Source organism: Entelurus aequoreus, linkage group LG13 (genome assembly GCF_033978785.1).
Source record: "Entelurus aequoreus isolate RoL-2023_Sb linkage group LG13, RoL_Eaeq_v1.1, whole genome shotgun sequence".
NCBI classification, from domain to species: Eukaryota; Metazoa; Chordata; class Actinopteri; order Syngnathiformes; family Syngnathidae; genus Entelurus; species Entelurus aequoreus.
In genome coordinates this window covers 59,596,475-59,615,197 of record NC_084743.1, presented here as the reverse complement: position 1 = coordinate 59,615,197, position 18,723 = coordinate 59,596,475, and the positions used below count along the sequence as shown (strand labels likewise).

Sequence of the window (18,723 nt, the reverse complement as noted above, 5' to 3'; positions counted from 1 at the left end):
TCTACGCGCTATCGTAATGTAATCAAGTTAGCGTCGTTAGCATTAGCTAATGTGCTAACACGTTTAGGAATGTCTGTTAGTATTATTAACTTAGTGGCATTTTTTGGTATCGTTTCAGTTTCACAAATTCCCCAGTAAATTCAACAGAACGTCACCGTGGAGTTATTGAGTCTGTTTAGCTGATTGGAGAGCTAGCTTGCACAGCTCGCGGGTCCATGACGATGACTTCTGTTTTGTTTGATCGGCCGTTTTACTGCAGTGTTACAGACACTGTTTAGAAACAATTTACAAAATATTTCTGTGCAAATAACTCATTTAACAACATATACCGTATTGGTCAGGTCCAATCGCAGCTGCGGCAGACTTTTTTTTTTGGGGGGCGTGGCCTCCAGCTCCGGCTGAATACCGGGAGTTTGTCGGGAGAAAATCTCTGTCGGGAGGTTGACGGGAGAGGCGCTGAATACCGGGGGCCGTATTTATCAAGCTTCTTAGAGTGCCATTTTACACTTAAGTCCTGAGAATTTGCGAAATTTAGTCCTACTATCAAACTTAAGAATAAAAGCTTTTTATCAACGTTCTTAAGTCCAAGAATCACTCCTACTCTCCACGATATTTAAGAGACCTTCAGAGGTGTCTTAAGTGGTTAGGAGTTGCCAGCAGGGGATGGCACTGAGGCGAGAGAGACGTGCGCGAACGTTCAGGGAACGGAACAATGTTTTTTTTTTTTTTATGACGAGCAGCTGATCAAACGGTATCGTTTAGACAGAGCGGATATTATTTTTGTCACAGATTTAATACTTTTCGATTCCTTGTTGATTTCTGCATGTGCCTGCAGTGGGCTAGTATATATAGAGCCACCCACACCAGTTTCAAATTAGCTGCCTAATTAATTAATTGGAAAGAAAATGTTATGAGAGTAGCGTATGTGTGTGGCCGTGAGGTGAGTGACGTCAGTGAGTGTGTGGGCGATAGAAGAGAGGGAGCGGTAGCGTGAGTGCCGGCGGGGACTAGTTTGTTTTGTATTATTTTGTAGTTTATTGTCAAAATATACACTCCCATTGTCCCCTTCAATATTTCCAAGATATTTCTTTATTCTTAGACAACGGATTCCCTTCCGTGATTGGTCATTTCTATGGACACAGAAATGACGTCACCTAAAATTCCGTTTACGGCACATAGTAATGTCGTAATTCAGCTCTGAGTGTGACACTTAAGATTCAGTCCTACACTTCGCTGAAAGTGTGAGTAAGACGCTTGATAACTAACTTTTAAGTGGAGCTTTCAGCGAAGAATTTATTTACTCTTAAGTCAACTCTTAGCAGACTTCTTAGGAGTAATTCTAAGAAGCTTGATAAGTACGGCCCCGGGAGTCTCCCGCTAAAAACGGGAGGGTTGGCAAGTATGGTTTATAATGTGTGATCAGATTAGCCTACTTTTGTTTTTAGCTAACCAGTACTGTATTTGGTCGACTATCAAAACAGTTGTTAGTTGTGGCCCAAACTGGGTGTGGAGCAGTAAACACACAACACTAAGCAGTTAATACACAACACTAAGCACTTACCAAGGAATAGGACGATAAGTATAACAATCATCGTGAGAAACACTTTGTTGGAAAACCGAGCCACCGGGCTCCAGATCCTGAAGTTGAACACCTTCTGCCACCTAGAACACACACACACACACACACACACACACACACACACACACACACACACACACACACACACACACACACACACACACACACACACACACACACACACACACACACACACACATTCATCATGTTAGAGGGACAGCTTCCAGTTTTAATGAGACATTATTACCTCTTAGCAGAGATGAAGGGTAGACAGAGAATGACAAGGACGCCAATCTCCAGGTAGAGGAAGAGAGCCACCACAGTCCACTGCAGCGACATGTTTGCTAGAAATGTGTCAAAGCAACAATATCAAACACTGCAGAAGTTTGGTCATGTGTTGCACTTGAAGTTCGAATAGAAGGTGTGTCTGTCTGCCTCTACCGGTTTGACAACACGGAAGCCTCCTAGCTGAGTCCATAGTTCACTTATGTTCTATTAGCCTTAGCATCACAACACCTTTTAGGTATTAATTAGCCGTAGCATCACAACACAAGCTAGCGTGACGTCATATTACTTTAAATCCACATTTCACACGGCCAAACTTCATTAAATTGAACAATGTTTTTCTCAAAAATAACGTTTCACATACGTAGCACTTTTTTCAACAAAGCTAGCGAGTTAACGTGCCGTCGACCAAAAATTTAAAAAAAGTTTAATAAACGTAGAAGAGCAAAGCAGGTACTTACTGTGATGGCGTTCAAAAGTTTGGTCGTTTTCCGGTTTACTACACTTCCTGTTTATGGCGTAACTACAGCGGTTCGCGGGCATGCTTTTCCGCCGCGTATTTTCAAATTAAAGTACGTGTTTGTCTAGCAGAGGAGTAATTGCAACAATCAAGAAGCTGATTTTCAATTAAAATAGAAAAAGACTGATAATCATTACGTAATGCCGTTCATCACGTAGGTAATAGGCGACACTCCCGTAACATTGGACGTAAAATTTCTTTTAATATGAAGGAAATGTCAACTTCCGCTGTTCCTGCTATTTCAGATTCCTTGGCCGTTGTTAAGTTATTAAATCAATAAATGAATGACTTCATGTTTAAATGTTCATGTTTTTAAATACCACAACAACACATTTAATATTTTAAATTGAGTAATTAATTAGCTGATTTTCAATTAAAATAGAAAAAGGACTCATAATCATTACGGAATGTCGTTCATCACGTAAGTAATAGGCTACACTCCCGTAACATTGGAAGTATAATTGCTTTTATTGTGAAGGAAATGTCAACTTCCGCTGTTCCTGCTATTTCCGATTCCATGCCTTCAATTTTAAGTTATTAAATTAATAAATGTATGAGTTTATGTTTAAATGTTCATGTTTTTAAATACCACAACACATATTCAGGTCAAATATTTTAAATTGAGTAATAAGCTGATTTTCAATTAAAATAGAAAAAGACTCATAATCATTACGGAATGTCGTTCATCTGGTAAGTAATAGGCTACACTCCTGTAACATTGGACGTAAAATTGCTTTTATTGTGAAGGAAATGTCAACTTCCGCTGTTCCTGCTATTTCAGATTCCTTGACCGTTGTTAAGTTATTAAATCAATAAATAAATGACTTAATGTTTAAATGTAAAAAATGTTTAAATACCACAACAACACATATTCAGGTCAAATATTTTAAATTGAGTAATAAGCTGATTTTCAATTAAAATAGAAAAAGACTCATAATCATTACGGAATGTCACATTGGACGTAAAATTGCTTTTATTGTGAAGGAAATGTCAACTTCCGCTGTTCCTGCTATTTCAGATTCCTTGCCTTCAATTTTAAGTTATTAAATCAATAAATGAATGACTTCATGTTTAAATGTTTTTTTTTAAATACCACAACAACACATATTCAGGTCAAATATTTTAAATTGAGTAATTAATTAGCTGATTTTCAATTAAAATAGAAAAAGGACTCATAATCATTACGGAATGTCGTTGATCACGTAAGTAATAGGCTACACTGCCGTAACATTGGAAGTATAGTTGCTTTTATTGTGAAGGAAATGTCAACTTCCGCTGTTCCTACTATTCACAGATTCCTTGGCAGTTTTCAAATATTTTAAATTGAGTAATTAACTTAATTTTGAAGGTTAGTTTGTGTTTTTCTTAAAGCTTTTTTTGGACAATTAATGTATTTAACATAAAATTGTGCCAACAATGCCATTGAGATTTTTTAATTTTTTTTTAGCTAAATGTGTGTTTTAAATATTCAGTGTTCTGAAATAGTGTGCAATAAAAATCAGTGTAAAAAATTATGTATATAAAAAAAAACTGTAAAAGAAGTGCAGACCCACTTGCCGTAAATTAAAACCGAAGTGCTTCATTGGCTGGTTCTGAGACCGGATCGATTGCTTCAGTCTTAATTTGACCAGAAGTGAGTCTTGAGTTTTAGCAACAAATATTTCTATTTTTTTACATTGAAGTTTCATATAATAATTTTTACACACTGAATTTTACAACACTGTATTTTACAATTTTTAAACACAATTTACCCATACATGTTTATTCAATAAAATTGTCAGCAATGTTTAATGTAAAAAATAAAAATTCAGTGTCAAAAAAAGCTCTCATAATGAAGGCACAAATTAACCTGGCTAATAATAGACTGACGCTATAAACTGATGAAAAAAAGTGCAATAAGACAAACGTAAGGACGGTTTACACTTCAGCTTTATTAATTAAGTACATAAATACAAATCTAAAATCTAAAAATGCAATCAGGTGGGCAAATCATGCGCCGCTCCATATGTGCTCTGCAAGTAGTCAATGACGGCAGATGTGCTGCTCAGGGAATTAAATACTTTCCTCTCAGGCTGGGAGCTAACTCTGTCCAGCATGTACATCAGATGATTGTGGAAGCAGGTGAACGGCGTGCCCTGCTGCGTGGAGATGTCCACCCAGTCCCACACACACTCCAACGGGGTGTCTTCGTACCCAGCGAACAAAGCGGGGTTAGCGAGCAGCCCTCGCGCTACCATCACACCTGGAACAAGGACATCCACTTCAACAGAATGTTCATTTTGGGTAAAGTCAATGTCCAGTCAAGTTTGCTTTATATGATACAAAGTACAGATGTATAAGAATGACAGTAAAATGCTGGATATTTACTGTTTCCCATATGTTCAATTTACATACAACTAGGGCTGCAACTAACGATTAATTTGATAATCGATTAATCTGTCGATTATTACTTCGATTAATCGATTAATAATCGGATAAAAGAGACAAACTAAATTTCTATCCTATCCAGTATTTTATTGAAAAAAAAACAGCATACTGGCACCATACTTATTTTGATTATTGTTTCTCAGCTGTTTGTAAATGTTGCAGTTTATAAATAAAGGTTTAGTAAAAATAAAAACATTAAAAATAAATAAATAAATAAAATAAAAATATTTTAAAAAAATAAAAATATACCCACTGCGCATGCGCATAGCATAGATCCAACGAATCGATGACTAAATTAATTGGCAACTATTTTAATAATCGATTTTAATCGATTAGTTGTTGCAGCCCTACATACAACCCATAGTATGGGTTGAAAATGATTTGCAAATCATTGTATTCCGTTTATATTTACATCTAACACAATTTCCCAACTCATATGGAAACGGGGTTTGTAGTACCGGTATACGTACAACCCTGATTCATACTAATAACAAGGATTTCTCCTCAAATCCATCCATCCAACCGTCCGTTTTGTACCGCTTGTCCCTTTTGGGGCCGCGGGGGGTGCTGGAGCCTATCTCAGCTACAATCGGGCGGAAGGCGGGGTACACCCTGGACAAGTCGCCACCTCAGTGTTTCCCACACATTCATTTATTTGTGGCGGCCCGCCACGAAAGAATTACGTCCGCCACAAATAAAAATAATTTTTTGTCCTGTCCAGCTTCTCAGGCAAATCATATAGTTGATGTAGATGCCCATATAGGCTGTTCAGATTTACTTTACAAAAGAGAAGTGTGGGATACTTCTCTTGTTGCCTTATTTGTATTTGACCACTACTGTTTTCTGTTTATTTGTTACTGACTGTGGCAGGACACCTCTGCCTCTGTTTCACTTTATGTTGCTGGTAAATAATATGGTTGTAGTAGTAGGCCAAAGTTAAATTATTTAGTATGCACTAATTAAAGGGGCAGACCTTTAAGAGACATTTTAGCTTTTATATTAGATATATTTTTTGTAAGAACCACAATTAATAAATATATTTCAGTGAAAAACTTATTGTTCAAGTCTGTATATAAATATGTACATAAAGTGTTGTAATTATATTGTAAAATGGATGGATGGATGGACGTTTAAAACAAAACTGTTATTATTAATTAGTAAGTATACATTTTTTCAGCCTTTTTAGAGAAAATCATATCATTGTAGTACATTATGCAAATTACTCGATGATGTCATGGTGACCACGCCCCCACCGCCACAGGTATCTTGGCGGTTTATGGGAAACACTGCACCTCATCGCAGGTCCAAGACAGATGGACAGACAACATTCACACACGAGGGCCAATTTAGTGTTGAATACATGTATATTTTTAGCCTTTTGAAAAAATACACAAATTTGCCAATTATGCAAAGGACAACGTTTCCTACTTCATCACTTCTCACTAGAGATGTCCGATAATATCGGTCTGCCGATATTATCGGCCGATAAATGCGTTAAAATGTAATATCGGAAATTATCGGTATCGTTTTTTTATTATCAGTATCGTTTTTTTTGTGGTTTTTTTTACTAAATCCACATAAAAAACACAAGATACACTTACAATTAGTGCACCAACCCAAAAAACCTCCCTCCCCCATTTACACTCATTCACACAAAAGGGTTGTTTCCTTCTGTTATTAATATTCTGGTTCCTACATTATATATCAATATATATCAATACAGTCTGCAAGGGATACAGTCCGTAAGCACACATGATTGTGCATGCTGCTGCTCCACTAATAGTACTAACCTTTAACAGTTAATTTTACAAATTTTCATTAATTACTAGTTTCTATGAAACTGTTTTTATATTGTTGTACTTTCTTTTTTATTCAAGAAAATGTTTTTAATTTATTTATCTTATTTTATTTGATTCATTTTTTTAAAAAGTACCTTATCTTCACCATACCTGGTTGTCCAAATTAGGCATAATAATGTGTTAATTCCACAACTGTATATATCGGTTGATATCGGTATCGGTAATTAAAGAGTTGGACAATATCGGCATATCGGCAAAAAGCCATTATCGGACATCCCTACTTCTCACCAACATCATCTCTGCAACAATTGACATTTAAAGGAGCCTACCATCAGCGCCAGTGCGCTGGCGAATGGCGTCCACATCGCGTTGGTACTTGACGTCCCCGTTGGCGATGACAGGGATGGACACGCAGTCCTTGATGGTCTTTATGGCGTCGTAGTGGACCGGCTGGTGGCGCTCCTCTGACGTGCGGCCGTGCACCGTTATCCACGACACCCCCGCCGCCTCCGCCTTCTGGCACAGATCCACCGTCCTCCTCAGGTCGGTGTGGATTCTGCGGGGCGCGGTCCGTGGGGTTATGAATGTGGGCGCGGTTCTGATGCCTTTGAACTGGACTTTGTGTCACCTTATCTTGATGGACGCCGTGTAGTCTGGGTCGGACACCCGGTTCCTCACGTGGCGGACCATGTCTTTCACCAGCTCGGGTTTGTTGATGAGACAAGCGCCGTAGCCTGCTGACATGGCCCATCTGAAAGCACAAGTATCCACACTCCGTACCAACGCGACAAACAACAAACTTTTTTTCTACGCCTTGAACCCTGCGGCTTGTAAAACGGTGCGGCTAATTTATGGATTTTTCTTCGGCTATAACGCAAATGGATAAAAAAAAAAAAAAAGAAGAAGCATATAAACTGAAATGGCGTGCTTGCTATTGTTTGCGCCATCTTTTGGACTGCATCGCCCTTCTGTTTAGAATGAACTTTCAACTAGAGATGATATCGGCAGGCCGATATTATCAGCCAATAAATGCTTTAAAATGTAAAATCGGAAATTATCGGTATCGGTTTCAACCTCCCGATTTTCCCGGGAGACTTCCGAATTTCAGTGCCCCTCCCGAAAATCTCCCGGGGCAACCCTTCTCCCGAATTCCACCCGGTCAACAATATTGGGGGCGTGCCTTAAAGGCACTGCCTTTGCGTGTCGGCCCAATCACATAATATCTACGGCTTTTTCACACACACAAGTGAATGCAAGGCATACTTGGCCAACAGCCATACAGGTCACACTGAGGGTGGCCGTATAAACAGCTTTAACGCTGTTACAAATATGCGCCACACTGTGAACCCACGCCAAACAAGAATGGCAAACACATTTCGGGAGAACATCCGCACCGTAACACAACATAAACACAGCAGAACAATTACCCAGAACCCCTTGCAGCACTAACACTTCCGGGACGCTACAATATACACCCCCCGCTACCACCAAACCCCCCCCCCCCCCCCCCCGAACCCCCCCCCCCCAAAATTAGGCATAATAATTAGGGATGTCCGATAATGGCTTTTTGCCGATATCCGATATTGTCCAACTCTTTAATTACCGATACCGATACTGATATATACAGTTGTGGAATTAACACATTATTATGCCTAATTTGGACAACCAGGTATGGTGAAGATAAGGTCCTTTTTTTTTAAAATTAATAAAATAAAATAAGATAAATAAATAAAAAACATTTCCTTGAATAAAAAAGAAAGTAAAACAATATAAAATCAGTTACATAGAAACTAGTAATTAATGAAAATGAGTAAAATTAACTGTTAAAGGTTAGTACTATTAGTGGAGCAGCAGCACGCACAATCATGTGTGCTTACGGACTGTATCCCTTGCAGACTGTATTGATATATATTGATATATAATGTAGGAACCAGAATATTAATAACAGAAGGAAACAACCCTTTTGTGTGAATGAGTGTAAATGGGGGAGGGAGGTTTTTTGGGTTGGTGCACTGATTGTAAGTGTATCTTGTGGTTCTTATGTTGATTTAATAAAAAAAAAAAAAACAAAAAAAAACGATACCGATAATAAAAAAAACGATACCAATAATTTCCGATATTACATTTTAAAGCATTTATCGGCCGATAATATCGGCCGGCCGATATTATCGGACATCTCTAATAATAATGTGTTAATTCCACGACTATATATATCGGTATCGGTTGATATCGGAATCAGTAATTAAGAGTTGGACAATATCGGAATATCGGATATCGGCAAAAAAGCCATTATCGGACATCTCTACTTTCAACCGGAAGTACAAGTGCCGTTCCGTCTTCTAAGTCGTCCATAGCGTTTCTACTCGAAATGATTCTTCATTCGTCACTCCGAGTAACGTTTGTGAGTTTTACAAAATAACTAAAACAATTCTTACTTTCTAAACCGTCCCATGCGTGACGTCTGTAGGAGTGTTTTCATGCATATGTCTACGCGCTATCATAATGTAATGAAACGAGCGCTATTAGATTGCTTGAAACTGTCATTAGTAGATTGCACGGGCTGTACCTTAGAGCGTGGTGGGAGACTGTGACTGAGTGCGCAGCCCCAAACGTTTCTCCTCATGAGCAAAATTGAACTCCTCTGCCTGATTCCTCGCTTCTTGTCTTGTTTAATAGATAGTTCGGTGTTTGAACCTGACAAGTAGTCAATTTAAAAGTTAGTTTTTGTCAACCTGGTATTGAATAAGTATTGGGAATCATGTAAATTCATAGGTGTCGGTATCGACCACTAAAATTCCGTACGATTGACCACTAAATGGTAACACCCGAATAAGTTTTTCAACCCGTTTAAGTCGGGGTCCACGTGAATCAATTTATGGTAATTCATTAGCTAATATGCTAACGTGTTCACAAGTGTCTATGTTAGTATTATTAACCAATGGCATTCTTTTTGTATTGTTTCATTTTTGCAAATTTACCAAAACATCAGCTATTGGGTCTGTTTAGCTGATTGGTGAGTTCGCTTCCGCAGCTAGTGGGTCCATGAAGATGACTTCTGTTTTGGTGTTACAGACACTGTTTGTCGACAATTAAGGTATGTCAATAAACATTTACAGAATATTTCTGTGTAAATAACTCATTTCACGACGTATATATCTACTGCTATTAAATGGGAAGTATGTATTTTTCTTCAAAAATTCAGGGGCTGCGGCGTGTTTTATAGTCTGGAAAATACGATACTTGACAGTTTAAAATAGTTTTTCCAGTATAGTGTTAGAATAATTATACATAAGTTATCACACAACTCTTATGCTTAAAGGCCGTTGCTATAATTATTATCTATTGTGCTCTTTTCTGCTGCGTGCAAGGGCACACAACTTGCTATCTTCCACGGCATAAGAGGGGTGGCCTCGCCGCACATGTTTTCTTTGTTTTAGCCCGCTAACAGCCAGGGACTTCAAGTACCTCAACGGAGATAAGACGACAGCACGCAGACGAAGCAGAGACAAGGCCCCCAGCACATTCTGTCACGTATTGTGCGTACTGGAGCGGCTTTGCATGATATGCGTGACCACTCCCTTTCGAGGCAGCCTCAGTGAGGTTAACTAGGGAACTCCTGAATAAATAGAGGAGCGCGTGGGGCTGTACCTTAGAGCGTGGTGGGAGACTGTAACTGGGTGTGCGGCCCCAAAAGTTTCTCCTCATGAGCAAAATTGAACTCCTTCTCTGCCTGATTCCTTGCTTCTTGTCTTGTTTAATAGATAGTTCGGTGTTTGAACCTGACAAGTAGTCAATTTAAAAGTTAGTTTTTGTCAACCTGGTATTGAATAAGTATTGGAAATCCTGTAAATTCATGGGCGTCGGTATTGACAACTAAAATGATGGTATGGTGACTAGGGATGGGAATTGTTCACATTTGAAACAATGCGGTATCAACTCCCAGTACCTGGGATTCAACCCAGGTCTCAGCAGTAGCGATTTTCGGTACTTTTGTTTGTGTTAATTGTTCTTGATTATAAAATCTTATTTTTTATTGCAACATTTAAAAATGTGCTGATTATAACGGCTGTCTGGTTTTATCTTATTTTGATAACATTTCTGAGTCTCATTCGCAGTTGCAAGTCCAAGACGGCGGTCGTTTATAGTTTATGGCGTGTGGGCTCGTCAGTTCAGTCTTTTGTTGCGCCCTAAAACGTGTCAACACTGTAAGTATTGTACTTATGAAGCACCGGCTGTCGCTAATGCTAACTAGTAGCATGTCATTGGCAATGCCGATGTATATTAGCAGTAAGCAAGCACATTTTTGGAAAAGTGGAGTCTTACTTGACTTACATGGGAGTGGTTTTTGTGTCAACTACTATGTTGGCATAGTGAAATTGCAAAATTACTAGAGAGTCCGCTCTCAGTGCTGCTAGAGTGATTGTCAAGTGCGGCAACTAGGCGTGTCGTCATGCACCACCCATGAACCGTAACAAGGCGCCGTTGGATTTACGGGATTCAGTGCCTGGTAGAACGGTGGCGAAAAAGTAGCGGACACGGTGCCCGCCCCTAGACTGTAGAACTCTCACACGGGACAAAGTTGCCAGGTGTACCTCTGGGGACATCCACAGTTGAGGTCAACTCCGTCTGAGAAAGGTGCGACCGCGGAGGTTGCGTCGGCCAAAGTCTGGGCATCGTGGGCGGCAAACTGCACAATCAGGGGTCTGTCACCTGAGGCGGACAAGGACAAAGTGGAGTGTTCCAACAAAAAGTGGCAGGATGCTTTGTGTTCCGTACAGCCGAGGGCCACGTTTAGTCATTCAGGGGCCCCTTGCGTCCATTAATAATGCCGCTACTCACACTCGTTGGTGGTGAATTCACTGTCTCTGGCCTTGACGGATCGCACAAAGTCGGGAGCGACAATCATGGGAGTGAAGCAAACGTCGCAGTTGTATTTCCGCACCAAGGACCTGAAAGGCAGCCTGTGGAGAGATGATGTCACAATGTAGTGTACCACATGTTGGCATGTAAACAACTCCGGCTCCAAAGAATGATGTCTAGTAGTCTGCTGTGTTGATTGGCATTGTTCAGTGTTTCCCACACATTCATTTATTTGTGGCGGCCCGCCACGAAAGAATTAAGGCCAGCCACAAAAAAAAAAAAAAAAAAAAATTTTTTTGTCCTGTCCAGCTTCTCAGGCAAATCATATAGTTCAGTGGTCCCCAACCTTTTTGTAGCTGCGGACCGGTCAACGCTAGAAAAATGTGTCCCACGGACCGGGGGGGGTAAGTTAAAAAAAAAAAATTTTTTTTTTTTTTTCCATAAAGAAATACAATCATGTGTGCTTACGGACTGTATCCCTGCAGACTGTATTGATATATATTGCTATATAATGTATATATTGTGTTTTTTATGTTGATTTAATTAAAAAAAAAAAAAAAAAAAAAAGAAGTAATTTCTTGTGCGGCCTGGTACCAATCGGTACCGGTCCGCGGCCCGGTGGTTGGGGACCACTGATATAGTTGATGTAGATACCCATATCGGCTGTTCAGATTTACTTTACAAAAGAGAAGTGTAGGATCAAGATTTTTGGAGCTCTTTGTTCAGTGGATCAGATGTTTGATGAAGCTCTGTGTCTATCTACCACCACTACTGTTTTCTATTTGTTACTGACTGTGGCAGGACGCCTCTGCCTCTGTTTCACTTTATGTTGCTGGTAAATAATATGGTTGTAGTAGTAGGCTAAAGTTGAATTATTTAGTATGCACTAATTAAAGGGGCAGAGCTTTAAGAGACATTTTAGCTTTTATATTTTTATACGATATATTTTTTGTAAGAACCACAATTAATAAATATATTTCAGTGAATAACTTGTTGTTCAAATCCGTGTATAAATATGTACATAAAGTGTTGTAATTATATTGTAAAATGGATGGACGTTTAAAACAAAACTGTTATTATTAATTAGTAAGTATACATTTTTTGAGCCTTTTTAGAGAAAATCATATCATTGTAGTAAATTATGCAAAGTACTCGATGATGTCATGGTGACCACGCCCATAGCCACGCCCCCACCGCCACAGGTATCTTGGCAGTTTATGGGAAACACTGCTGTTCATGTATTTTGTTACAACTGCACACATACACCCACTTGGTATGTTTACATTCACTAAAACTAACTATTGCATCAATTTAGTTTAACCTCTTAAGGCCCAAGCTGTTTGTTTACATGCTTTTTTTTAATTTATCTTTGCTATTTGGGCTTATTGGACCCTAATTAGAATAAAAACTAAGAATCATCTTTTGATATGATGTACTTAGTCGATAAGTAACAAACGTGTACTTCATGTTTAGTGACATGCTAATTCTTATTTTTACACTTTTCCCCCCCAAATTCCATTGTATGTTATACTCTTCTGACACCACCAGATGGCAGTATAAGTGTCCACATAAGTGGCCATAAGACCCCAATTCAGTAGTGTAAACATTTTTAAACAATTTTGGAAATAAGAGCTAAAAGGTGCTGTCCACGCATGTGGCCACTGAGCCTTTATTAAAGCAGCTTTTTAAAACACATGTAAAAACCTTCATTAGGTTTTTGACCTGACTTAGATCAGGGGTGTCCAAACTTTACACTGAAACATTAGAGCATGCGGGGGCCATTTTAATATTTTCCATTTTGAAAAACCAATTATATATAAATATGTATTATGTATGTATATATGTACTGTATTTTCTGGACCAAAGGGCGCACCGGATTAAAAGGTTTATTGTCATACAAAAGGCGCACTGGATTATAAGGCGCATTAAAAGGGGGTATTTTTTTTCTTCTTCTAAATGTAAAAGACTTCCTTGTGTCACATATTTTGGTGTGTCACTAATGTTAACTGTAAGTATACTTTTGCTAGCATGCTAGTTTTTTTTTAGCTAAAATGTTTTGTTGCTTGATGCTATCTGGCCAGGGCATACTTGCCAACCCTCCCGAATTTTCCGGGAGACTTCAGCGTCTCTCCCGAACAAATATTCTCCCGATTTCCAGCTCCATGCGGACCTGAGTGATGACAGCCTGTTTTCACGCCGGCTTTTCCACGATATAAACAGCGTGCCGGCCCAATCACGTTATAACATCTACGGCTTTTAGAGAGTGCACAACTGCGCACACAACAAGGAGACGAAGCAGAAGAACGGGGAAGATACAGCCATGGCGACGCCGAGTAAGATGAAGAAATACGCTTGTAAGTTCCAAAACGAATGGAAACAAGAATTTCAGTTTATCCAGGACAGTTCGAAGGGGAAGAGGTATGCTGCCTGTAAATTTTGTAGAACGGATATAGTCACTCATGAACGGTCAGCGACACAAGGCGGCGGCAGCGCAGCACCGTTCCCAGCCCAGTATTATGGGCCACCTCGCTAAATGGAGACCCGAGGGTAGGGATGATGTTTGATAAGGAATTATCGAGTTCGAGCCTATTATCGAATCCTCTTATCGAACCGATTCCTTATCGATTCTCTTATTGAGTCCAGATAGGTTGTTGTATATGGGAAAAAAACACACAATATTTGGTTTAACAAAAGCTCACTTTTATTATATAATAAAAAAATAAAATCTAATAAATAAATAAATATTGACTGTTACCATGTCCGAGTTTTTGCCTTAAAAAATTAAATAAAATAAATAAATATTGACTGTTGTTACCCAAAGAATATTAAGTGGGATTTTTCAGAGAAACAAATATATACAGTAACACAAAAACAACCTGTCTCTGTGATCACTTTAGGTGTATAAATAATAATATAGTGTTAAATAAAATCAGTCCCTTGGGCACAAAACTGAAAATAATACAGCTCTCCAAAAAGTGCACTTCTGCTGCTATTGGAACATAACTGTTTGTTATGATGCTTTGATATTTTTGCACTTTATTTCTTTATTGAAAGAAAATTCTATGAAGAGAAAAGTTGTTTGCAAATGTGGTTACAATGCTAATAAATGAAAACTTAAAGCTAAAAAAAGAAATACATTTTATTGAGTTAACATTATTTCTTTATGGGAGAAAGATGTTATGAGCTAGAGAATATAACAACTACACTACCCAGCATGCAACGGGAGTTACGAGCATGCGCGGTCACCCCGAAAAGTGTTGCATGTTGCCACGCTGTGAAAGTAAACGTCAAGAACTCAGCCAACACGCCTCGTCTGCATTATTTATAATTAGACAGACAACACATATGCAGTGTGATTTTGTTTTGTTTACAAGGAAAGAAAAACAAAAGTTAAAAAAGGGAGATATGTTGTATATATATGTATGTGCTGCGGTTGCATTAAGAACGTTGCGACAGCTGCCGTAAAGGAGGTGCGCTGCTAGCCTGGTTGCTATGTTTCCGGTTGGTCGTAAAAGTGTTCGTCATGTGTTTTTACCCTGCTAAAATCTCTCAGTAAAGTTATTCGTTGGATTATACCTTTTGTTTCGAACTTTATAACACCTTGGAGCGCTTTTTCCCGTCCATTGTTTTCCTGCTTTCCCTATCTGCGCCTAATGACTGAGCTACATGACGTCATTTCTTGTGATGTCCCACGGAGCATTTCTGGTCGGGACGGGATTCCACTCTTTTTCTTTACTATAGTGGTCTCGATAACGGGTACCGGTTCTCAAAAAGGGATTCGAGTCCGAGGACTCGGTTCTTTTCTTATCAAACAACCGGGAAAACCGGTTTCGAGTATCATCCCTACCCGAGGGTGTAACATTTGCCGAGACAAAGATGGCTATGCTGATAGGTGGAAGCAACATCCCGTTCTCATTTGCGGATGTCTGCAACAAATCCGTGAAGGATATGTTCCCGGATTCAGAGATCGCTCGCCAGTACTCAAATGGCAGAACAAAGGCCACTCAAATAGTGAAAGGTAAGTAGGGATGATGCTCGAAACCGGTTTTCCCGTTTGTTCGATAAGAAAAGAACCGAGTCCTCGGACTCAAATTCCTTTTTGAGAACCGGTACCCGTTATCGAGACCACTATAGTAAAGAAAAAGAGTTGGTTCTTTATTCGAATCACTTGGAACGACTCCCGTCCCGACAAGGAATGCCCCATGTGACATCACAAGAAATGACGTCACGTAGCTCAGTCATTTGTCACGGTGGGGTGCCGCGTGCTGCGGTTTGTTCTCCCGGGACGCAAAACTGACGGCTCCGGACGAAAGCGTGCAGGTAGGAGATGATTTATTTCTCATAAATCGTACACATTGCAACAGACAGGAACGAAACAAAAGGAAAGCGTGCCGTTCGCACGAGAAGCTAAAGCAAAAACTTACTTAGCACAGCAATACTAGAAGCTAAGGTAACTTTAGCACAGGAATCATGAGCTCGAAAACCAGAATGCCAACGTAACTGTTGCAAATGCGAACAATGAAGCCACGACAAGTGACCGCAAAAGGCAGGCTTAAATAAGAGTCTCCGATGAGCAACAGGTGCGCGTACAAGGCAGGTGAAAATCATAAGTAACCATGGTGACTAAAACAAACCCCCGAAGTGCACAAAACAACTAAGGAAGTCCAAAACTAACAGAACATAACTAAACAAAACATGATCCGACCACATCATAATACATCACAGTTTCATATCATTTCACTTTACAGGAGTAGGAAGAAGTAAAGCTTATTTAATCCTACCCCTTTCCCACTTCATAGCGTTTACAAATATATACATCATTTACTGACCTTTTTATAATAAAATATCTGTGAATTAGTATATACAACAGTTTTGTAATATGTAATTAATTAATTAATTAATTCAGTCATTATTAATATACTGAGATGAAGAATATCTTATTTTCAATAAGGTTGAAAGTATTTCTCATAATTCTTCTTCTTTGTACTTTGCAAGCACTATTCATTTGAACAACCTCTTAAAGTGGATCACATCAGTACAATGTTTAACTTCTTTACTTCATCCATTCCATCATTTAATTCCACATCATTTTAGCTGTTTGCAATTTTACCAAATCATCGAACTTTAATATTTTTGACTCAATAAATAAAGTGTTTGTATGTTCTCTATATCCAACATTATGTATCAGTCTAATTGATCTTTTTTTGTAACACGGTTAACGAATGTAGCGCACATTTGTAGTTATTTCCCCACATTTCTGCACAATAACACAGATATGTTAATACTATAGTAGCGAGCAGTAGAGAATGGGAAGTTATTTTTTAAACCAAATATTGTGTTTTTTCCATATACAACAATCTATCTGGACTCGATAAGGAATCGGTTCAATAAGAGGATTCGATAATAGGCTCGAACTCGATAATTTCTTATCAAACATCATCCCTAAAGGTAAGTGTTATTTTTTATTAAGCAGCAAGCACAGTACAGTTAGTAGAACAACTGTGTTTTCATTACTGTGTATTTGATAGGTAAATATACAGTATATATAGCTAGAATTAACCAAAAGTCAAGTATTTCTTTTATATATATATATATATATATATATATATATATATGAAATACTTGACTTTTGACTTACAGCTAGAATTAACCAAAAGTCAAGTATTTCATATATATATATATATATATATATATATATATATATATATATATATATATATATATATATATATATATATATATATATAAAAGAAATACTTGACTTTTGGTTAATTCTAGCTAACCTTTAACAGTTAATTTTACTCATTTTCATTAATTAGTAGTTTCTATGTAACTGTTTTTATATTGTTTTACTTTCTTTTTTATTCAAGAAAATGTTTTTAATTTATTTATCTGTAAATATACAGTATATATAGCTAGAATTAACCAAAAGTCAAGTATTTATTTTATATATATATATATATATATATATATATATATATATATATATATATATATATATATATATATATATATATATATATATATATATGAAATACTTGACTTTTGGTTGATTCTAGCTGTAAGTCAAAAGTCAAGTATTTCATATAAAAAAAAAGTATTTCTTTATATATATATATATATATATATATATATATATATATATATATATATATATATATATATATATATATATATATATATATATATACATATATATGAAATACTTGACTTTTGGTTAATTCTAGCTATATATACTGTATATTTACAGATAAATAAATTAAAAACATTTTCTTGAATAAAAAATAAAGTAAAACAATATAAAAACAGTTACATAGAAACTACTAATTAATGAAAATGAGTAAAACTAACTGTTAAAGGTTAGCTAGAATCAACCAAAAGTCAAGTATTTCTTTTATATATATATATATGAAATACTTGACTTTTGGTTAATTCTAGCTGTAAATATACTCATCCCCTCTTAACCACCCCCATCTCCCGAATTCGGAGGTCTGAAGGTTGGCAAGTATGGACCAGGGTGCTAACTTAACTGTTAGCATAAATAAAGAGTGAACTTACTTGGAATATCGAACCATTGGCGCGCACATTGTGACCACGTGGTTTCCTCCTTCAAACATCTCCATCACACTTCCGTACTTCTTAGTCTTCATCCTTGCTAGGCTTCAACCTTCACCGCCCAGCTAGCATAACAAGCTCGCACCGCGCTCGTTTATCTTGGCGGAAACACTCGGCCACTCGGCTGTTTTCGCCTTACATATCTCTTTTGTATGTCGAACGCCTTCACGCTTACAGGAAAATACATTCTGGCCACAAATACATGGAGTTACCGGGCGAAGAGTCGAGGACGCACAAATGTACACGACCATCCAGCTCACTCCTCCATGGCCGGAAGCTGTGGGCGTGGCCTGTTAGGGTATACGTCACCATGTGCTTGCCGCTTTTTAAAACACGCACAATTAAAAAAATAAATATTATTGATAAATAAGGCGTCCTGACAGTTCAACTGCTAAACACAACGATTAATACGTAACGATAGAAAATATATACATTTTAACGAGCGTTATGTTGAATGTTGAATGTTGCATTCAAGTCGTGTCGTATATTTCTAAACTGTATATAAAACTAATGAAATAAACAATGTTTGTGTTAAATACTTTAAATGTAAAAAGACATAAATCAACGATCTAATAACATTTTTACCCAACCTAATCTGAGTAATGTATTAGATCAAATATCAAATTCTGTGACTACAA

The 18,723-nt window shown here is 37.8% G+C and overlaps 1 protein-coding gene across 1 annotated transcript in view; it reads right to left on the bottom strand.

Moving 5' to 3' along the window:
* Window positions 1–18,396, bottom strand: part of dus4l (dihydrouridine synthase 4-like (S. cerevisiae)) — a 25,329-nt gene extending 6,933 nt beyond the window's left edge. Inside the window, exons 1-9 of the mRNA XM_062067216.1 lie at window positions 18,029–18,396; window positions 11,450–11,571; window positions 11,203–11,320; window positions 7,239–7,361; window positions 6,940–7,166; window positions 4,362–4,626; window positions 2,326–2,387; window positions 1,827–1,923; window positions 1,562–1,662 (exon numbers count right to left, since the gene is read on the bottom strand). Coding sequence (XP_061923200.1) covers window positions 1,562–1,662; window positions 1,827–1,923; window positions 2,326–2,387; window positions 4,362–4,626; window positions 6,940–7,166; window positions 7,239–7,361; window positions 11,203–11,320; window positions 11,450–11,571; window positions 18,029–18,120 — 1,207 coding nt within the window. The 5' untranslated portion in view covers window positions 18,121–18,396. The remainder of the gene's footprint in view (window positions 1–1,561; window positions 1,663–1,826; window positions 1,924–2,325; window positions 2,388–4,361; window positions 4,627–6,939; window positions 7,167–7,238; window positions 7,362–11,202; window positions 11,321–11,449; window positions 11,572–18,028) is intronic.
* Between the last annotated feature and the right edge of the window lie 327 nt (window positions 18,397–18,723).